This window comes from Crotalus tigris, unplaced genomic scaffold, assembly GCF_016545835.1.
Source record: "Crotalus tigris isolate CLP2741 ecotype Arizona unplaced genomic scaffold, ASM1654583v1 scf7180000020062.1902635, whole genome shotgun sequence".
NCBI classification, from domain to species: Eukaryota; Metazoa; Chordata; class Lepidosauria; order Squamata; family Viperidae; genus Crotalus; species Crotalus tigris.
In genome coordinates this window covers 1,282,437-1,305,884 of record NW_024097841.1, presented here as the reverse complement: position 1 = coordinate 1,305,884, position 23,448 = coordinate 1,282,437, and the positions used below count along the sequence as shown (strand labels likewise).

Below are 23,448 nucleotides of genomic sequence, written 5' to 3'. Positions count from 1 at the left end.
GGAGGCGAAGCGGCCGACTAGCAAGCTCGAGCAGAGGTGGTAGAGCAGAGGTCACCAACCATTATCGATTGGTGCACTGGAAGAAAAGGGAGGGGGAAGCATTTTACATGCGTGCATGTGCACATGGAGCTACAAGCATGTACGTGCTGCAAACGGGGCGGGGCTAGTGCCTGCGTGATACCCACTAGCCCTGCCCCATTCTTGCATGGTGCAGCGCCTTGTATCTACACCCTGTGTCATGGCGGCGGCCGTTTTTGCGCCTTGCAGCGCAATGGCCCATTTTTTTGCCACCAGTTTTTGCGTGTCAGAAATGGCACTCAGAGGTGCCTCCCTGCCCCCCCCCCCCAGGGCACCACAATGCTGAGGCCGTCCTGGCATTTTGCGATAAATAAGTGGGTTTTGGGTTGCGGTTTGGGCACTCGGTCTCTAAAACGCTCGCCATCACTGCCCTAGACCATTTCAGACAGGTGGCTCAAAATAAAAGTCTGGACTACTGACCCAAACTAGCAGCAACTCATTTCTGTAGGGTTGCAAAAAGACTTGTGGATTTTGTTTGTTTCTAAGAACAATTGGAAAGCCTGTCAGCTTGATATGGGTGTACCCGGCCACTCCCTGCCCTATAAACCTGGGTCATTTTCATAAAATTTATCCTTCAGCTGCTTGCCGCGATGGTGTCCTCCAAAGTCAAACCTATACTAGAAACAAACTTTGTTGCTGCCCACTTGTTTTTATTTTTACAACATTTCCCTGAAGCTTTACAGAAATAGTTCTCTAAGAAAGTTTTTTTTTTTTAATGTTAAGTTTTTTGGAGCTAGAAAGCAAAGTTATAAAGATTAAGCAAAAAGCAGAACCTAAATTACAGCCAAGCTCGGAGTCAGCGTCTACAAGTCTTTCTCATTAGCAGAATTTCAGCAGAGAAAAAAAAAAGATAGCTCAATACTACCTTCGCAGCATCTAATAGTTGTCTTGTATAGCATTTCCCTGAGCTGTGCCACGTGGGTCGATTTAAAATTGGTGGAACCTGGAAAGAAAAAAAAAAAAGCAAGGCTGTAATAATTAAAAGCACAATGTCCACTGCTGAAACACTCCAGCCATTTTGCAGAGACACATCCAGTACAAGGAAAGAGCATTTGCTTCTGAAAAGAACCAAAAGAAAATATGAAAACGGTTGGGGAATGTAGGTGAGTTACCAATTCAACTATTTAAAGAGCTAAATGGCAATTCTCTGCCTGTTCCTCTTAGTATTTCTACTACCTCATATTATTTCTTTATTAAATTTATATAGCCACCCCTTTCACAAGAAGTAAGTCTTGGTGGAGCATTGCTAAACAAGTATACAATGAACATAACACAGTCATTTCTCTCTCTTTCTCTCACACTCGCATACACATACAGAGAGAGAGAGAGAGAGAGAGAGAGAGAGAGAGAGAGAGAAAGGGAGGGAGGGATGGAGGGAGGGAGGGAGGGAGGGAGGGAGGGAGGGAGGGAAGATGTGTTTGCACCACCGCAGAGAAGGCCCATCTCCCACCAAGAGTACCCCCTGAAGGACGGGACCTGCTGGACGTCTCCCTTGGCAGATCTGATGGGATGAGCAAATGTAATTAGGAGTAGATGGTCCTTCAAATAACCTGGGCCCTACGGCACAAGTTTTTCAAACTTAATATTATCTAATTGATAAATTAAATACAGGTAGTCCTCAACTTACAATCACAATTGAGCCAAACTTTCCGCTGTTAAGTGAGACATTTTAAAGTGAGTTTTGCCTCGTTTTACAACCTCTCTTGTTTCAGTTGCTAAGTGAGTCACTGCAATTGATAAGTTAGTAACCCGGTTATTAAGTGAACCTGGCTTCCCCCATTGATTTGGCTTGTCAGAAAGTCGCAAAAGGGGATCAGGTGACCCCAGGACACACTGTGACCATCATAAATATGAGTCAGTTGCCAAGTGTCTGAATTTTGATCACGCGGCCATGGCGATGCTACAAAGATGCTTGTAAGTGTAAAAACTAGTCACAGGTCACTTTTTTTCAGTGCCATTGTAACTTTGAACAGTCACTAAACGAATAGTTGTAAGTCGAGGACCACCTGGAATTCTAATTCTAATTTCCAGTGCATTTGTACTACAGGTAGACCTCAACTTACCACCATTCATTTAGTGACCAATCAAAGTTGCAATGGCACTGGAAAAAGCGTGGCTGGTCTTTGCATGGATGGTTTCCACAGCTTCCCCACATTTGAATGATCAAAAGTTAACCAGGGTCATGGGATCACTGTTTGTGATCTTCCCGGCTGGCTTCTGACAAGCGCAGTCAGTGGGGGAAGCTGGATTCCCGTGAGTCATTTAGCAACGGCAGCCTTTTGCTGAACAAGCATGGCAAAAGGCCATAAAATTAGGTGTGACTCGCTCAACAACAGCCTTGCTTAGCAATGGAAATTCTGGTACCCGCTGTGGTTGTAAATCAAAGACCACCTGTATATTTTCTGATAAACGTATATAAGCTCAGATGCTTATATCTCCAATCAATCAATAAAAAAGGCAAACTGTCAACAGAAACTATGCTTAAATGTGAGTCCCTTTATCATCACAGCTGGATTACTGAACATTTTCAAGACTAAACATCTGACATGAGCATAACTGTTTCTTCCAATATTTTAAACATTAAAGATTACTCATCTCTTCTGATCATCACCTACGTTATTTCCAAAGTGTTTTTTTTTAATCTGAAGAAGCCCGTACTAGTTTATTTTGTGCTCTAAGAGAAGATTTTTAAACATTTAAAATAAGATGCACAATAATTAAGGAGTAAAGTAGTGTGCTACATCTACCAATATACCAAGAGTATTTGGAGACTTTCACTTTTAAAACTTAAACAAGGCTAACATTACTCTTTCCCCTCTTCTCACTTGACTCTTCCATCTCCTTTAAAAACAAAATAAAAAAATAATTAAGTGGGAAGACCAGAATATAAGGTTCAACCATCATCTTTGTTTCCTAGGAAACTCTTCGGCCCCACAGAGGCATTCTTGGAAAATAAACAGGGGGGGCATGCTTGCAGCATAGTAAATCACACCTATATGGGTCAGCAGCCAAGAAAGCTAACTGAAGGCTTGGCAATACTATCTTTGTGGCTACTTGAGAGAACACTGGCTCACCTATTTTATTTACTGCTGTCATTCAACAACATTTTTACAGCATGGGTATGACATGGAACTTATTCTCTTATCCACTAATGCCCATAATTTCACACAGAAGAAATTTCAATTGTTCAGCACGGACAGCTGAAAGGATCACAATTGGCTGGATTCACACAACACATTAAGCCATAAACCCTGGCTTCTAAGACAAGCTTGGTTTCACACAATATTTTAAATAAATACCAGACAAATCTATAGTCCAAAATACTAGCCAGTGATTGCTATGAAAATGATCAGAAAACTATTTAAAAGTTATGAGATTGTACATGTTATTTGAACATATAACAATGATCAACTATGTTAAAGTTTTAGATAATCTTGGCTTCAAATCTTTCAAAACATCAAATATTACATCTTTATCATCTAGGAATTTACTTATTGTACTTAAATCTTTATTTGGGGATTTGTGTTTTGTCTGTTATTTGATTTACAATAAACTGAGCTCAGTCCAACCATAAATAATGATATTGCCAGCCATAAGGAGAGAACAAGCATGCTCTTCCATATGAAATCACATACAAATTGGCACATAGATCTCATTCTGCATCAGGCATATCAATGCATTCTGTATTCATCTTTTATTTAATACAGAATGTATAGCCTGCAATATTCACATAACCCTAGATAATTCTATGGATTAAGATTAATTTGCCATTTGCAAAATTAAATAGGATTTTTCTAATAAGTGAGGAATTTATTACACAAAATGCAAAAAGTGATACTCCTTAGTTCCCTATTTATTGCATTACTGGTTCAAATAACATTGAGTCTGACAAGCAAGAAGGCCACAGAGTCCAAAACAGCTTATTCCAAGACTAATTAGTTAAACTTTCATTTTTCTGGACAACTCTTCCAAGGTTACCAATTACTTGCTTTAATAATGATTTTAGGAGAACCAAAATATGATATATATATATATATATATATATATATATATATATATATATATATATATATATATATATATATATATATATATACTTTATATATAAGCTTATATGCCTTTTAAAAAAGATTTAATTTTTTTAATACAATGCCTACGTTCTTTAGAGCCAAATGCCAATCTCTAGCAGCAGCTTCATTTACAGCAATGCTTTGGGATCTGCCAGGCTTCTACCTGGACAGCAGAAAGCACCTTGGACAGCTAGCCCACTCAGGGATAAGTCTTTTATGAAGGCTAAGGACTGCATTTAATAGTCATGAAGTGGCAGTCATGAAGTGGCTGGGGCTGCATCAGATGGTCCTTAGTGTTTGTGATATGCTACTTTTAAATTATAGTTTTTAGTTACGTTCCATTTCAAAAAAGAAGGAAATTTATATCTTCAGAATTTGGCTTGGGCTGAGGGTAAAAGGAGCCACCAAGTCTGGAAGCAATTACTGAGCCTTATCTGGAATATTCAGATACCGCTGAGCAATAATTTTTGTTTCATTTTTGCTAAATGCAGTATCTAATTTAGCATGATTACAAATACTGGTTTTGAAGAACCATATATGTGTGCAACAATACAGACATTTCTGGGTATTCCCCTAAAATAATGTTGCTATGCTGATAATCATATATATATTTAAGTTCCCTTATCTATTTGGTAGGTTCAAAATGGGTGAATTTATCACAAATTCTAACACACCCAATCAATTACAATTACACAGGTCCATTAAAGTTTTGCTTTAAAAAAGGAGAAAGGAGAGACCATGGATCTATTATTTTCCACCAAAGCACCAGTCACTGCCTAAAATCAAGATACTTTTGCCTGGATAAACCAATACCAAAGTCAACAAAAGTTAACAACCATATGATTGCAAGGAGTATAAATCCTTCCATTCCCCACCATCCAGTCAGAGCTGAAGAAGCTTATTGGATGAGAAGTGAAACATCTTCAAAATAAATAAATAAATAAAGTCCAGTTGCCTCCTGAAAAAGTCTCCCCAAGCTCTCTGTTTGGATAAAAAGTGTTCCGGTGATGGCAGAAAGGAGTTGGGGAGGGGGGAGCAGGAAAGAGGCACAGAGTTTGTGCCGAAAATGCAAGTTTCTAGGGTCTGTGATCTCGCAAGAGTTCAGGTACCCATTTTCTGCAAAAGAGGATGGGTGGCTGAACTCGCGCGATATTACGGCATCCAGGCGCTTCCATTGGCTCTCTGCTCCCTCAAAGGCAGAAACCGCGGCAGAGAAGACAGATCTTCCCAAGGTAATTGAATCTGGCACGGCAGGAAGTGAGGGGGAAGCATGAGGTATCTTAGTGGGCTGGGGAGACCTTGGGGGCCGGTTCCATCACTAGGCCCCCTGTGGCCTTCCCCACCCTGAGATACCTCATGCCCACTTAACGAACCGCGCATTCGTGTGGTGAAACTAGGGAGTGATCTTGTTCAAGGTACAAGATTCATCCCTAAAAGTACTCGAGTTACAAGTGGAATGGGCAGGCTCCATTACATTCAAAGACTGCCTGTAAAAACATTATCAAGATCAATACACTTCCCAAAAGAATGGAGAAATTAGTTTTAAAGCAGCGGTTCTCAACCTATGGGTCGCGACCCCATTTGGGGTCGATCGACCATTTTACAGGGGTCGCCAAACAATGCGATCCGCCATTTTCTCCCCTCAGGGGGCGCCGCCGCGCATGCGCACCGCGCATGGGGGCGCCGCCGCACATGTGCGGCACGTTCGTGTGACGGGGGTCGCCGTCGCCGTCACACAAACATTGAGAAACGCTGTTTTAAAGTAAAGAGAAACCACACAAATCTTCCCTGTATGACACACTTGGCTCTGAAAAAATCCTAAGAGTGTAAACAGAGCTAGAACACATTATTGCAAGGAGGTAAAGTACCAAGTCCAAAAGGTTACCAACACTGTCGTGAACATGTCAATAACATTGTTAGGAGGAAGAAAAAAGGCATTTCTTCCTCGTCTTCCAGAAAATGACCATTCAGTCTTAATGAGACAAAAGTGGAACTAAGATAGATAAAAAAAATTATAAAGTAATTGAATTGCCTCTGCCAACAGCAGAGAAAATGCAGGGTAGACGTGCAGATAGGTTTAAGAAGAATGTCTGAAAACTAAGGCAAATGAGACTAAGTGGCAAGATAGGTTCAAAATCTGAAAATAAATTATTTTGTCTGGATATATACGTTTAAATTTTCAAATACGAAGCTGCCAATTATTCAACAATATGTAACATTTTCCAAAGACAGTTTCTGTATCTAAAGACTGTAGAAATAGTAAAATAATGGCATTTCTGAAAAATGAATTTATTAAATGTATTTACTCTTGGCAATTCCAACCAAATTATCTTATTTATTTGTAAAATAAAATTCCATTTTCCTCAACAAACAAAGGTAAAGGTATCCCTGTCTAGGCAGACTCCAGGGGTGGTGCTCATCTCCGTTTCTTGGCTGAGGAAGCCAGCATTGTCTGAAGGCATTTCTGTGGTCATGTGGTCAGCATGACTATACGTCGAGGTATTTTTACGTATCTTGATAGTACCCTCTCCCGTGCAGTGACAATTGACATCGAGGTCAACTGTAGAATTGCCAAGGCAAGTTCTGCATTTGGCAGATTGCGGACTAACGTGTGGGACCGCCGTGGAATAAGTCTTGCTACCAAGCTTAAAGTTTACCAGGCAGCAGTGCTAACTACCCTGATGTATGCTAGTGAGACCTGGACAGTGTACAGGAGGCATGTCAGGCAACTGAACTACTTCCATGACTTGCCTTCGTAGAATTCTGAGGATCCAGTGGCAGGATAAGATACCAGACACAGATGTCCTCTCCAGAGCAGGCCTATCATCAGTTTAGACTCTGCTGATGAAAGCCCAGATGTGCTGGGCAGGCCATGTTGTAAGGATGCCAGATCATCGCATCCCTAAACAGCTCTTCTATGGTGAACTGTCTCAAGGAAAGCGATAGCACGGGGGACAAAAGAAGCGATACAAAGACACGTTGAAAGTTTCTCTTAAGTCCCTGGATATTAACACCATCTCTTGGGAACATCTGGCGCATGATCGACCGACATGGCGCACCTTGGTGTACCAGGGTTGCCAGATATATGAACACAGAAGGACAATCTTGGCACAAGAAAAGCGAGCACTCCGCAAAGCCAGAGTTGTAAATGCTGAATTAACAGTGTCTACATTTCTTTGTTCAGTATGTGGCAGAACATTCCGTGCTAACATCGGTCTTATTAGCCACCTACGGACACATCGTTGATGGCCCATAACCCACAAGATGTCAAGGTCTTCATCGAAAAATCGATGGACGAACAACAACGTCGAGGTGCATGGAACGCTGTTATCTTCCCACCGAAGTGGTGCCTATTTATAGCCACAAATTTTTAAGTATTGCTGTACCATCATGGCCATTAAGCTAAGTTAAAATGGGATATGTTTAATTTTGACAAGCATGTTGTGTGAATCCACCCAGTTGATTTATTCAATGACCGAGGCAAGCAAACTGTCCCTGTATAACAGAAGTAACCACTTCAGGACTCTGGTCTTCTCAAGTACCAATTGGAATACTAACTGCTGAGGTACATGAAAAGGAAGACTGTGCGTTTGTATTAAGACCTCAAAAGGCATGGCACTTGTTAAATGGTAAGGCAAGATAGGTCCTTGATCTGCTTCTGCAATCTTCTCATTCAAAATTAACTTGTTCTGGAAGCTGCATGATTAGCCTAAGATCTTCCAAGAAAAATATTGCTCTTAAAAATGTAACGCCAGCCTTAAATGTGCAAATGTCTGCTCAGGTATCAAACACTATGAAGGCTCAAATAGCATGACCATCTTTCCTATCAAAGAAATCATAACATTGCACAAAAAACTAGGGGTTTTTTTGTAATGAGACTTTTCCTTCATGCTCAGCAAAGCTTCTTACCTTCCTTAAAAATAATTGGTTTTTGTCAAAATCGGCCTGAGCAAACATTCGTTGTATTCATTGCTCTGGCAATATTGATAAGAGTAATGAAAGCAAATAAAAGAATCTGCATTAGAAGTCTTCCTTTAACATTTAAAATCTAGCCCCCAATATTAATTGGGGGGAAAACATAATTTTTGCCTTTTTATAAGCTATTTGTTCCACTTAGCCAATGCAATAATTCAAAGAAAAGAATACCTTTCTGTCCTAGAGCTAAAGAAAAAGATCTCAAGAGAAATACAATAGGTTGGTTATAAAGCAAATGACTGCATTCTTATGGAATTATTAATAGATTTTAAATTTTGCAATGTATTTCTCAAAAGAAGCAATATCCTGAAAGCAACTTAACTCAATCTTCCCCCATTTAACATCAATACAAGAAACCAAACATTCATTCACTTTCTCAAAAAACAAACAAACAAACAAAAAAAAAAACCCAAAACTTTCCCACGGCTTCTGTAAAGGCTTAAGTAACTTTCTAAAGCACATTCATTTACTTCACTACAACATGGCCAGAGCAAGAAGTTATTTTTTTTCCAATAATTATAAGATAGGTACAGACAATCAACGATCCTGATATTTTGGTGACGGTCATTTCTGAAGCAGATGGGATACTCTTGCTTTCCTCCCAAAGCCACTTTTGGGAAGAGCTCAACTCTGAACCAAACACTGAAGTGCAAAATGCTCCCGTGCAAAATTCCAGCCCTATTTTGGGATGCTTTGTGCTCGCCCCTTCTTCCCACGGTTACCCTTTTCAGAGAGTCATCACTTCATGCCCTCGGACAGATGAATTATTTAAAATGAAGGTGGTGTGGAATTCACCTCAGCACTTAAAAAAAAATAAAAATCCTCCGGCTTCTTAAAAGCCCTAGAGTTCTTGGTGTGAGGTTTGCTGGCTTGTTTCCAGTGTTCGAATATTTAAGGGGCTCCTACAAAGATGAAGGGGGGGGGAGTCAAACTATTTTCCAAAGCACCAAAAGGTAAGACGAGAAACAATGGATGGAAAGCAACCTAGAACTAAGGAGAAACTTTCTAACCGTGAGAAGAATTAATCAATGGAACGGCTTGCTTCCACTGGACTGGAGGCTTTCGAGAAGAGATCGCGCAATTGATCTGGAATGGTCGAGCAGGGGGTTGGACTAGAAGACCTCTAAGGTCCCTTCCAACTCTGTTATTCTATGTTCTGTGCTTGCAGCCGTTTCGTTGTCCATCGAGGCAACCTCCTCACCTTCTCAGAAACCGACAGTCAGAATGGGGGGGGGCGACATTCAGGAAGCCACTTCATACGCTCGGACTTAGATGATTTTTTTTAAAATGGAGGGGGGAACTGACCCCAACACTCAGGAAGCCAACTTTAAGCCGCTCAGCCGGTCCTCTGCTCCCCTCCCCGGGTGGGGCCTAAGCAACTTCTCCACGAGCGGACCCGCTAAGGCGGCCTGGCCCCGGAGTCCTTCGTCTATGGGGAGGGGAGGCTTTCTCCTTCGTCTCCCCACTCTCTCCCGCCCGGCCGCCCCTTCAGCCTCCCCGCCCGGCCTTTCGCTAGCGCCCGAGCCTCGCGGGCTTACCTGGGAGGCCTCTGGGAGCGACCGGCCCCGCCAGCGCAAGGAAACCCGAAGCGGCCTGGTGCGGAGTGCGGTGGCCGCCGCGCGGTCACCGGAGAAGCTCGGTAGAGCCCTCAGCAGCGCCATATTGGGGGAAGGAGGGATGGCGGGAAGGCCGCGGAGCGGAAGGGGCGGCCGGCGCCGGAAGTGAGGCTGGGCGCGCGCGGGGGGGAGAGAGAAAGAGAGTGTAACGGAACAATAGAGTGGGAAGGGCCCTTGGAGGTCTGAGAGGGAGGGGGGGTTATGAGTGCGAGTTGGGTTTGTGGAGCTGGAGACGGTTGTGCGTCGCCTCCCACACTGCGAGGCGTGATGGTGCGGCTTGCGGTTTTGTCCAGCACACGTGGAGGCTTCCCAGCCTGACTGGACGGAGATTTTAGGTCAGTGTTTCTCAACCTTGACAATTTTAAGGCATGTGGACTTCAACTCCCAGAATTCCACAGCCAGCAATGCTGGCTGTGGAATTTTGGGAGTTGAAGTCCACATGCCTTAAAATTGTCAAGGTTGAGAAACACAGTTTTAGGTGGATAAACTGACATGTGGAGGCCAAGGATTGCCTCCTCCTCGAGTTGGCCCTTGTTTATTTGCTTATCATTATTTGTTTATTTGAGGGGTGGGGAACGGTGGCTCTTCTGATTTGTGGGCTTCAACTCCTGGCTCGGGAATTCTGGGAGTTGAAGTCCACAAATCATAAAAGGGCCACGTTCCCCACCTCTGGGTTATTTGAGCTTATTCCGAGCAGAAGCTGCGCCCATGGTTTTTTAGGTACCCAGACATTCGATTTATAGGGCCACCTGGCTCACTTTTATGGGACTCCAGGTGGCTCTATAATATCGCTGTTTTATATTACTCAGCAGGATCTAGCATGCTGCAGGATGGATGTTGCAGTTCACAGAAGTCGGCGACAAGAAATGGGCTGTTCTCTTCTTGCAGAATCACAGAATACAGCTAGCCCTCAGCTTACAACAGTTCATTTAGTGACCAAAGTTACAGCGGTACTGGAAAAAGGGACATATGACCATTCCATTGCAGCTTCTCCACGGTCCACGTGATCAAAATTCAGATGCTCGGCAGCTGATTCATATTTATGATGGTTACGGTGTCCTGGGGTCATGCAATCACTTTTTGCGACCTCCTGACAAGCAAAGTCAATGGGGACGCCAGGTTCACTTAACAACCGCGCTACTAATTTAACCACTGCGGTGATTACTGTGGCAAGACAGGCTGTAAAATGGGGCAAAATTCACTTAACAAATGTGTCACTTAGCAACAGAAATTTTGGGCTCAATTATGGCCATAAGCCGAGGACTACCTGCATTCCATGCATCGTGTCTTGTGTTCTAAAGGCCTGGAAAAGATCCTAATGTTGTAGGACAAGCCAGATCCTTGGAAGTGCCACCTGAGCACTCTTGTTGGCAGGAAATTCCCTTCAATTATACCCACACATTTATTAACAAATATTTATTAGAAAGTAATAATATTCATTTACTATATCAATAAATATGTTCCTTGGAATATTATTCCTTTGGAATTAATATGTGACCCGACCACACCTTACTGCATTGTAGTGCTTTTCATATACCGCTGGTCAAAAGAATTTACAAGTTCCCCTTTTTGTCAGAACTGGATATAAAATCAGTGCGAACAATAGTTGGCCAGAATCACTGCATGTGTGAGATTTGTGTGCAATTATTCCCCAATAATCAGGATGCCATTGGTGGACCCAGCTGCACAGTTGAAATTGATGAGCCTGTTCATTCAGCAAAAATAAAATGTGGAAAGACTGTGTAGGTAGGAAACAGGATTGTTGGAGGTGTCTGTCATGAGACAGGACACTGCTTCATGCCTACTATGGACGATTAATCTGCCATCAACACTGGCAAATATAATTATATCATCTGTTTTACCTGGCTGTACAATTATAACAGATTGTTGGCATGGTTACGTGAATTGGAAAATATTCCTAATAATCACAATCTGTCAGTCATCAGGAAGAATTTGGAGATCCTGTGCATTACACAAACATGCACAGTGACAATTTCCTCTGTGATTTTAGATACTGACATCATAATCATAACAAGGATACCTTCAAATGCATTGTAATTCTGCATTATGAATTATTCATTGCTAAAATTTTGCAAAATTTCCCAGTGAATTTATCTGCTGTCCAACTAAAATCTTTTAGATAAAATACTTTATCACTAATGACTGGCAAAAAAGAAACAAAGAGCCTCGGAGTGACCAAGAATAGAAAGTTATGCTGGGGATCTACAGTACTGAAATATTAGAATTAATTGACTGTCTCCTGAATTAGTCATGCTTTCCATGGACTCACTGAGATAAATGGATATAAAAACACTTTAAAAATAAAGAGTTATGAATTAAATATATAAATTGAATATACATAAATTGCTATTTTATTGATCAGGCACCTGAAGACATTTTTTATTCTTAAGAGTTAAATGTACAATGTTGGAGTCTTATGTACAACAACTTATAAATAAGACTTAAAAGATGAGGAGGGGGGTTTCTATACAAACACCAGGAATTTAGGGTGGAGGAAACAGCAAAAGTTTTGAAGAATGAAATAAATTCAATGATGAAAATCCTTTCTAGCAATCATAATAGTGCTCATTCATCCTGCTGAACCTTTTGTTCATTTTTTTGGGCTGAGGTGCACATTTAAAAGCAGTAAAGCTGTAATAAAATTGAAGTAAGGATATGAACTTAGGGATATGGTTATTAAGCAGAACATCTCATGTCTGTACCACTTAATGGCAGTACTTCTGTAGACCCATTGGCAATCATTACAATAATTCTGCCTTGTCATCTTTATGTCCTGCTGCATTCATTTCTGCTTCAACTCCCCCACCCACTTGCCTTCCACACACACACACACACACACACACACACACACACACACACACACCAGGTCTCTGCCCTATTGGCTGTCTTGTGCTCTACCACCATTGCCATCCCCAGCTAACCTTCTGTTTTCTGTTCCTGCTGCCTTTTCCAAGAAAAGTTTCCGGACTCTGGAAGCCTCACTGCACAGACAGCACAAGAAGAAGACAGCGAAGGTCAGCTGCGTGTAGCAGAGACAGCAGAGTGCAGGGCATCCAAAAGGACAGAGATGGGGAGAGTCAAAGACACCCTCCAGTTATAAATGCAGGCAAGCTGTCAAGCATCTGAATTTTATCACATGACTAAAACATGAAGAACAATTGCAAGAATTGGTTATGTCTAGCCTAGTGAAAAGAAGGACTAGGGGAGATGTGATAGCAGTGTTCCAATATTTGAAGGGCTACTACAAAAATAAGGGAGGGGGGTTCAACTTATTTTCCAAAGCACCAGAAGGCAAGACAAGAAACAATGGATGGAAATTAATCAAGGAGGGAAGCAACCTAGAACTAAGGAGAAATTTCCTGACAGTGAGAACAATCAACCAGGGAACAACTTTGCCTTCAGAAGTTCACTGGAAGTTTTTCAGAAGAGACTGGACAGCCATTTGTCTGAAATGGTCTAGGGTCTCCTGCTTGATAAGAGGGTTGGACTAGAAGATCTCCAAGGTCCCTTCCAGCTCTGTTATTCTGATCATGGGGCCACTACAACAGCTGTAGCTTTGAAGACCCAACCTAAGTACCATTTGTTCAGTGCCGTTATAACTTCTAACAGTCACTTCATTAAATGAGGACTATCTGTAGTTTTTTCCTGAAGTCAAATTCAAAACTGCATCTTTATTCAATATATGTATATTCAAGATGGAAGGATGGCTATTTTGATCATATATACAGGTTGTGAAGTGTTTTCCGTACTTTCTATGAAATCCTGAAAAATGGACTAATTTTATGGCTTATGGTACAAAACAAAATTGAACATGATGAAATTGTCTATGTTGTTCTAAAGTACAAGTCAGGCCCCAAGCATTAATCTAATGTGTTGGCATTGTTTCCATCACTCTGTTAAGGTCCTTGGCTTTATAAATTGAGCCCCAGTCTAATCGGACAACAACCCCAAAAGGGGGGCAAATCTAGAACATCTGGGCCGATTAGCATCTTTTCTTTTACATATCATTTTGTATATAAGAATTAATTGGGCTTTATTCATTTTGATTCTAATATCAAAGTCCTTAGCCACTTTTATGTTATATAAGCATAATTTAAATCACTAGGTAAAAAAAATTAAAGTTTATTTTCTTGTGGCTTTTAAATAAAAAAGCAGTTAATTTTGGGAAAGCAATTTTTAACCGCACAATTCAACTTATTTTTCTAAAACTTAAGATACTTAAGTATAAAATATTAAATGAAAACAATATATTTAAAATCAGAAAATAGCAATGAAATTAATATAAACAGGAATGGAAAGAGAAAAAAATTGTAAAACTAAGTGGAAAAAGATAGGTTTGTTTCTTCTAAAAGCTAGGAAAATTAGGATACATTTGGGCTGATCCAACGATCTATATTCTATGATATTAGGATGTTTCTGTATAAAACAGAAAATTAGATACTATGGTGTTATATGCTGCACTATAAACCTTTACTAAACTTGCAACTATTCATTTAGTGACCATTAAAAGTTACAACAGCACTGAAAAAAGTGACTTACCACCGGCCTTTGCATTTATGACCTTCGCAGCATCCCCCAGTTAGATGATCCAAATTCAAGCACTTGGCAACCATTGCAAGCTTCCGGTGACTGCCACCGGTGTCTTTCCCAGCTGGCTTCAGACAAGGAAACTCAGTGGAGGAAGGTGGATTCGCTTAACGATTACACGATTCACTGAACTGCAGCGTTTTTGCTTAATTGTGGCAAAAAGGTCGTAAAGTCGGTTACACGTCACCACCGCCCTGCTTACCAACAGAATTCAGGTCCCCATTGTGGAAATAAAGTCAAGGACTACTTGCGTGCGATTGCAAAGGCGTCCTCGCCATTCAGACATTATGTTCTATTTTAGCCTCCGGTGCAAATGCAACCCTCGCGCTTTGCAACCAGCATCCCTGGCTTCTTCGCTTGAAGACGCTCCCTTGCGGCTTATGCACGGAGGCGTAAGAGAAGGGACCACAGCGTCGCCTCGGAGGGCGCGGCACCAAAGGACCCGCAAGACCAATTTCCCCACGCGTCGTAGTAGCAGTAGTAGTAATAATAATAATATAACCCGCTCCTTTAACTGCTTTCGCGCAAAGGATTCTGGGAAATGTATTTTGAGCCGGGCGCGGGGGAAATCTCCATCGGCGCCAACTCTCTTCCCACTCAGCGAGACCCAGCAGCCAATGGACGCACTCCGGGGAGGCCCGCGGCACTTCCGCGCAGGGAAGCCGGCGCACAGCAGCCAGCTCCTCGCGTCTTCCGCGCAATTCCCGCCTCAGCCAGAAAGGGCGGGATTAGAGAGAGAGAGAGAGAGAGCGCGCGCGCGCGCGCTAGTGGGCAAGAGTGGGCGGGCACCGGCCCCGCCCCCGAGCGCCGAGTGGCGGCGTGGCGCCGAGCGGCAGACGCGGCGGCCAACGGGAGCGCCCGAGCTCGTTCACGTCACTGGTCGGCCCGCGGGCCCGCGGCTGAGGTAAAGCGGAGCGCGTGGCGGGGCGCCGTGGCTGCCTCGGCGGCGCATGGAGGCGATGCCGTGCCGCGACCAGCGCGTGGGCTCGGCGGGGGTTTCGCCGGCGGCGGAGCCCGGGATGCAGGCGGGCGGCGAGGGCGGGCCGCGGCAGCTGCGCTTCGCCGACCCCGGCAGCGGCGACAGTCTCAGCCCGGATAGCAGCAGCGGCGGCGGCGGCGGCGAGGGCAGCCGCTGCTGCTGCGGCGGCGGGAATGGCTGCTGCGCGGGCGACGGCGGCGCCGAGACGACGACGACGACGCTTCCCGACTGGCCGGGGTCGGCGGCGGCCCAGCTCAAACTGCTGCCCATGAACGACCAGATCCGGGAGCTGCAGACCATCATCCGGGACAAGTAAGCGCAGGGCGCCGGCCGCCCTCTGAGCGCGTGCAGAGCGCCCGCGCGGGCGTTGCAAGCAAGCAAGCCAGCGGGGTGCCGGGCAGGTGGGCAGCCTCGCCCACGCGGGGAGGGGGGAGCGTCGCCGCCCGAGGGAGCCAGCAGACCGGCCGGGAGGGGAGCCGGAGGGCGCTGCGGGCTGCAGAGAACCTCATTTAGGTCAGGGGTAGGCAACCTCGGCTCTTTTATGACTCGGGAATTCTGGGAGTTGAAGTCCATGAGCCCTACAAGAGCCGAGGTTGCCTACCCCGCTATAGATCAGTGTTTCCCAAACTTGACCATTTTAAGGCATGAGGACTTCAATTCCCAGAATTCCACAGCCAGCAACGCTGGCTGTGGAATTCTGGGAGTTGAAGTCCACATGCCTTAAAATGGTCAAGTTTGGGAAACACTGCTGTAGATCAATCCAACAATGCACAATGCCGCATGCGGTTCAAATGCAGACATTCAGCACAATGTGGTCAATTTACAGCAACATGATGCACCTAGGACAGTGTTTCCCAAACTTGACAATTTTAAGGCATGAGGACTTCAATTGAAGTTGAAGTCCACATGCCTTAAAATTGTCAAGTTTGGGAAACACTGCTATAGATCAACCCAAGGCGGGGAACATGCCTGATAAGAACAGGGAGTGCTCCACTTACGACCACAACTGAGCCCCAAATGTCTGTTGCTAGGTGAGACGTTGGCTAAGTGAGTTTTGCCCCCTTTTGCGACTTTTCTTGCCACAATGGTGACGTGACTCGCTGCAGTGCTTCAGTTAGCCACATGGTTGCTAAGTAAATCCGGCTCTCCCATTGACTTTGCTTGTCTGAAGGTGGCAAAAGGGGATCCCAGGACCCCAAGACATTGCAACCGACATAAGTATGAGTCCGTTGCCAATAATCTGAATTTTTATCAGGTGGCCCTGGGGATGCTGCAGTGGTGGTAAGGTGAAGAATGGCCACGTGTTCACTTTTTCAGTGCCCTGGTCACTTCGAATAGTCACTAAATGTGTACCTGTGGTTCTGCCTCCTATTTCCCTTACCGCAGCAACTCTGGGAGGTGGGTTTTTCATTGCTTTAATATAAAGAAAGTAACAAAAAATGTTAGGAAAAAAATGTTACACTCGCCTTTAAAAAAAAGCTAATTTAAGATAAAGCACTACAGCTGACTAGGGGAATAATATTGATCAATTTTTTAAAATTTATGTTTTGAGAAAGAGCCAATCATAAGCACGGAGGGGTCTTTATAGGTAAGCACGTTGATGTAAAAATGTCGGCCAGGCAATGCTTCAGCCGGGTAAACGAGTACAAGTAGGTGGATTCTTGGTTTTCGGTCTTCTGAAATACAGGCAAGTTACTCTTGTTGTGTAATAATTCTTGAGGTAATATTTATCGGAAATGCATGAGAGATGGGTGAGTCATCCATCCAGATTTTACACAGTTTAGAAGAGTATTAAAGTACAGACACACCAGATGATCCTGGCCCAGGGCATCTTCTATTCTGTAAAGACGTGGGCCTGGGTGGGGGCAAGTATTGATGTCTTTGAACCATCAAAGGAGTGTAGTGAAGCCTGTTCTGAAAGGCAGGCAGGCAGGCAGGCAGGCATTCAGGGCAGGGCTTTCAGTTCAAGTCTGCGTCAAAGTTCAGAGAGTGTGCCCGTGCAAGTCTGCCTCTGCTGTCTCACTGTTCTTGGCTTGCACTCAGATCTGGTTTTGTCGTGGTACTGTAAGATGTGATGAGTCCAGCTGTCTTTTATTAAAAACATTTTCCTTTGTACGTAGATGCAAAAGAGCTTTTTGGCTAGGCAGACTTTTGAGATGAAATGAATGTTCTTGCAATAACCTTGTTTAATGGAGACTGATGGATTTCACACATTGCACAGACCTGTATGCAGTTAGTTTGCAGCTGAGCACAGGGTTGCATAATGTGAGAAAGACCAATGGTTTGTCAGCATATTTTTAAAGTGACAGAAAAATGTATTGAATGCATTTATTATTAATAAAACTTAGGGGTTTTTTCCTGGGCCCACCCATTTAGCTGGGGACCCTCATGCCACTGAAAGACTTAAGTGTGGCCTTTATGCAAGAAAGCTTTAGCACTCCACCCCTGAGTTAGCATTACTGAACTCAACCACTGTGCTTATAAAGCTATATGTTTTGACCTAAAGGATAGAATAAAACTCGCTGTGATTTACTTAGTGATCGTTGTATACAAAATCATTTTACTGTAGTGCATTAACTCAGTTATTATAGGATTAGTGAAGTTGGAAGCAAAAGAACCCATACTGTAGCTGCAATATGAAGCCAGAATTTTGTGTTCTGAGAATAATAACTTCAAAATATATTTTCCTTTTTGCTTGTAGGTCACTAAGTAAACAACAAACTAGCAAAGTATATGACTTCACCTCAGGCTTCTTGCCAGCTCTAGTAGTTAAAGCAGATAGAGACATTCGGGTTCATTATTTGTTGGTACACATAAACCAGCTTCTCAAATTTGTTCTTTTTCTAGCCAGTCACAAAATTTGTTCAGAAACAAGCTATTTTTCATTCATATGTAACAAGGAAATCGAAGGTAGATTGTCCACATTTATTATCACACTTGCTGGCAGGAGGAATGGAACAGATTCCTGGGTAATGAGAATTATATATCCAATATTATGCTATAACAGCCACACATCTAATGTGGATGCTTCACTAAGTATCAAGGGGCTCATTTGAACAAAGGGCCAACAATAACTAACTTTATAAATAGCTAATGTAGTCTGAGGATCTCAGTCTTAGAATTTTGCTGCTTATTCTTACCTATTCTGATTTTGGTTTTATAATTAATGTGATAATTACATTGCTTCACAATTTGTTGAAATCTATTCCAATGATATTATGGCTTTTAAATATACTATGTTATGTAAATGTTAGGATTGCATGGTTTTCATTGATCAAGCAATTTTTAACAAACAAATCACAGTGAATGTAGATATTATAGACATTGGTACTGTCTTACATGCACCTTTGTTCTAGAATTATTGAACCTGTAAAATGGATCTTGCTTTAAGGTAATGTTTCCTTTTTATTAAGCTGATTTGGGAAATACAGTATATCCAAGCTTATACAGCAATTCTACATGTTCTCATTTAGTCCTCTGGCAAAAGATGGAAATACGTTCTACTCTAGATGAGATTGCAAATTGTCTCAAATATTTTTCTGAATGTATACATTTAAAAATCAAGGACAGCAGAAAGGATAGGGCAGTGAAGGTTGAAAATTGGTTTCCTTAATTTTTTCTTAGCTTGGAGGGGGACTTAGAAATTTTCTAGTGCCACACCTACCCCAAATAAATCAATACTTTCTGCTTTATAAAATAAAATCTTTTCAGTAGAAATGAATAATAAAACCTAAGGACATATTTTAAATGTAGAGGATGGCCTTACTTGAGTTTGCTTAATTCCTGAAATCTGGATTTTATTGTTTAAATGACCATTTCTTCCTTGAAAAGAAAATCAAGCTGCAGATTTGTGAGTATCAAGAAATGAATAAAGCGATCACTAGAAGCCAACGGGCTAGTTAAAAAAAAAAACACCTTGCCAGACAAACCTTATTACCTTCTTCGATAAAATAACTAAATTAGTGGATCAGGGAAATACTGTGGATATAGTTTACTTGCATTTCAGTAAGGCATTTGATAAGTCAATCACAGCCCACTTTTTGGAAAGATAGAAAAAAATGGGATAGACAGCACCACCATCAGATGGCTTCACAGTTGGCTGACCAACTGAACTCGGTGGGTACTCCTTAATAGAACTATATCTACATGGAGGGAAGCATGCAGTGGGGTACTCAAGGTTCTGTCTAGGGCCCAGTACTTCATAAATCATCTAGATGAGGGGATAGAAGGGGAACTCATCAAATTTGCAAATGACAACAAGCTGGGAGGAATAACCAACAGTTTAGAAAATAGACTCAGGATACAGAGGGATTTGATAGACTTCAACACTGGTCCCTATCCAACAAAATGCAGTTCAGTGGTGAGAAAAGTAAGGAATTGAATTGAATTGAATTTCTATACTGCACCAGTGAGGACACACTTGGAATACTGTGTCCAGTTCTGATTCCTACAATACAGAAAAGATTCTGAGATTCTAGAAAGAGTGCAGCAAAGAGCAACAAAAATCGTAAGTGGTCTAGAGGCTAAATCATATGATGAATGGTTGAGGGAATTAGGTATGCTTAACAGGGAGAAGTCACTTTTGACACAGTATAACATCAGTCCTAAAAGAACAGCTACAAATTTGGATTTGACTTCTAGGTTACAGTAATGTTGTTTCTGGTTCTTAATTGTTTAGGGTCATATTCACAGCATTCAGCAAAACAGATGATTAAGATTGCCAAAACTGATTCTTCCAACGTACAGAAAAATATTTGCTGGCTCAGATCTGAAGTGTACTTGGGAAAGAATTACATTAGGATCAATGGCTTGTTTCTATTCCCTTATGTAGGTAAGGAGTTTCTACCCATTTCTTGCACTGATGGTATCTTTCAGTCAAAATAACATGCAATAATGATAAACAGTAGAGGAATATAAAAATGAAAGCACACATGTAGGATACAGTAAAAGCTTTGAAATGAGATCATCACTTGCTCCTGAACGATGAAACAACATTTCAGGACCTATGAGAAAATTTTAAGTATGAGATCTACAATGAACTCACATCTGTAATGACAAATTACAGCCTATTGCTTCAAATAATCTCATGTGTCTTCAATGAAATGCTATGAAAATAAATGCCATTTTACTATTAAAGATTTGAAAAATCATAAAGGTTACACCACAAATGTCTTTGCTTCCCATCTTGTAACAGTTCACTGATTTATTTCAGTGTTAATCTCATAATGTGTAATTATGTACTTCCTGTGTAATGGAAGCATTAGCTTTTTTAATTCAAAGCATTTTGAGTTTCATTGTTTATAAGCTTCCAGAGCATTTGCAAAGACTTTGCTTCTGTCTTCATTCTAAAAGAATGTAAAAGAAAATGGGGAGAGATGGATAAAAGCAAGTTCTGCAATGAATTTAAGAAATAGGTACTTGCTGTAACATTGAGGGGAGAGTGGAATACTTCATGTAAAGGTTACTACAGGTAGCCCTTAACTTAGAATTGAATCCGGAATTACAGTTGTAAATTGTGCTGGTCATGAACTTTGATCACCATATGACCATGCCTTATTTTACAACTTTTTTGTGGCAATCGTTATACAAATCCATTGTCTGCAATGAGTGTTTCTTGCCGAAAACCAGAAATAAATGCCAATTTCCAGCAAAAACCTCAAATTGCAGTTGCCAGATGCTGCAAATAGTTGTAAAGGCAGACTGCTGGCTGAGTGCCCAAAATATGCTTATGTGACCACAGGTAGGGGGAGAGTCAGAACTTTGGATCCGGGTTATACGCATCCCTGGTGAAATCCATCATAATTTCAAATAGTTGCTAAGTGGCCAGTCATAAGTCGAGGACTATCTATTCCTGCTGACCTGTGGGGACAGCCAAATGCATTGGGTCTCTTATCAGAAGCAATTGTTTTCTTCTGTTTTTCTTCTTTTCCTGATGAAATGGTGGTTGTTTAGTCAGCTTGCTAGATTTAGATTCCATTCTTTCCTCACCACAACAGCCTTGGGAGGCTGAGCTCATCTGGGGATGATTGGCCTAAGAGACATCTCATAAGCTTTCATGGCTGGGGGCAGACATTCCCCAGGGGTCAGCCTCCAGCTTCACTTGGCCAGCAATGTTTTTTCCTAATATAGTCTGTGGATGTGGTCATCTTTGTGAAGAACATTGGCCTGATTTGTTTTAGTGGCTCATGGGGTTGTGCCTACAGCTATTCCTTTTTCTAACGCTATTGCAGCACCTACTTCCAACTCCCCTGTTCTGACTCTCTGCTTTGGAGTAAGCCTCTGTGGGGGGCAGCACCTGGCTGACTGTGTCTGGGTTTGTCAACCGAGCAGCCAACATAGGTCCCAGTTCGTGAAGGCAGCGGCAATCCCCTTCTGTACTACTGCCAAAAAATAACACGGCCGTGTCCATAATGTCACCAACAGTTGAGTTCAATTTGAAGAAAATGTCATCCTTTCCTATTGAAACAGACTCTGTGACGAGAGCTTTTCCTCACGTACAAATTGTACTCGGCAGCCTCCTGATTAGTTGCATGCTCCAGGGCAAGTAGAATTATTGCTTGCTTTTGCTGACTTGTACATTTGTTATTGCTGCACTCAGCAGTGACCCACTGTGTCAGGAGCAGTGTATTCCTGTTATAAAAACGTCTCATTCAAATTATTTTCTGTTAGTATCGAAACATAGTTTTAAATATCTAGAACAGTGGTTCTCAACCTTTTTAATGCCTCGACCCCCCAACCGGTCGTAAGTCGAGGACTACTCAACTGATCGTAAGTCGAGGACTACTCAACTGGTGCAGCACCGTTTGCAGAATGGGACTTTTGGCGTGCTCAGCAGGGCAGAGACAGCCTGGACAATTCCTATTGGCTTTTGAAAGCCAATAGAATTAGACTCTATTCAAGAGAGTCTATTCTATTGGCTTTCAAAAGCCAATAGAATAAAAGGGAGTAGCACAGCTAAGGAAAAGGGGGAAAAAATGGCGGACTGCATTGTTTGGCGACCCCCGTGAAATGGTCATTCGACCCCAAATGGGGTCCCGACCCACAGGTTGAGAACCACTGATCTAGAATATGTTGTACAATTAATGTGCTGAAGGATTCATTAATTTGTAACTCTCGAGATGGTGCAGAAAGCAGCTATGGAAAGTGTGAAATCCTTAATATGGAAAGTTGTCTCTCACCAAAGAGCATTTTTAAGTGCTACTGTCTTTGTGTTGCATCATTAGAGAAATGTACGGTATGTTATGGATAGAAAAGAGGAGAAAGAAACTTGATGTAGGAAAGAATCCATGCGGATGTGTTGTCAAGCTGATAAGGAATACTGCATGTAAGCAGGTGCAGAACGTCTGCAAATATCCTGCAGGAATGAGGAGGCTTTTTGGTGTACCAAATGATCTCAGATATTTGTTTTGACAGAAGATTAATATTTTACCCTCAAAGTATTTATATTAGTATATTTCATTTGTGCTACATTTAATGCTAACAATGTTCCAGAATTATTCTCCCCCACCTGAAATAAATACTGTAGATGCTTAATAATGGAATACTTGAAGCAAATTTCAAATGGGTGATTCTTCTCTTTCACTCAGTAGAAAACTACAGCTGGACTGTGCCAGGGCTAGAGAGGAGAATATAAAATACAATTAGGAAGAGTAAGATGCAATCTTCTCCAAAAAAGATGGGTCATGCAGAATTGGACTAGGCTGAGTCACTAAAGGAACAGTAGAAGCAGAGCCCTTTATTGTTGCCAGACTTGGCATACAAAGAGCTTCTTCTAGGACAGGGGTTCTCAATCTTGGCAACTTTAAGACTTGTGGACTTCAACTCCCAGAATTCCTCAGCCAGCTTTGCTTTGCTGGCTGAGGAATTCTGGGAGTTGAAGTCCACAAGTCTTAAAGTTGCCAAGGTTGAGAACCCCTGTTCTAGGAGTTAATAAACACAAACAAAATGGAGGCCATTAGCCATGCTTTGCTTTTTTCAGTTCTGGGGGCAGTATGATAAAATTTGTGCTAGTCAAGAGTAAGAGGAAGTTAAATTGATTTCATGCAGCTGCTCTGTAGGAATCCTTCCCTTGGAATACTTTTTACATATGACCAGCAATCAATTTTATCAGAATACAAATTCT

The 23,448-nt window shown here is 42.2% G+C and overlaps 2 protein-coding genes across 3 annotated transcripts in view; one reads left to right on the top strand and one right to left on the bottom strand.

Annotated features, from left to right (window-relative positions):
- ABCB7 (ATP binding cassette subfamily B member 7) overlaps positions 1-9,812 on the bottom strand; it is an 84,337-nt gene extending 74,525 nt beyond the window's left edge. For both annotated transcript variants that reach the window (XM_039365354.1, XM_039365355.1), the window contains exons 1-2: positions 9,662-9,812; positions 944-1,021 (exon numbers count right to left, since the gene is read on the bottom strand). In XM_039365354.1, the coding sequence (XP_039221288.1) occupies positions 944-1,021; positions 9,662-9,784 (201 nt within the window). In that variant the 5' untranslated portion in view covers positions 9,785-9,812. The remainder of the gene's footprint in view (positions 1-943; positions 1,022-9,661) is intronic.
- Positions 9,813-15,233: 5,421 nt separating this feature from the next.
- UPRT (uracil phosphoribosyltransferase homolog) overlaps positions 15,234-23,448 on the top strand; it is a 28,365-nt gene continuing 20,150 nt past the window's right edge. The window contains exon 1 of the mRNA XM_039365357.1: positions 15,234-15,638. Coding sequence (XP_039221291.1) covers positions 15,298-15,638 — 341 coding nt within the window. The 5' untranslated portion in view covers positions 15,234-15,297. The remainder of the gene's footprint in view (positions 15,639-23,448) is intronic.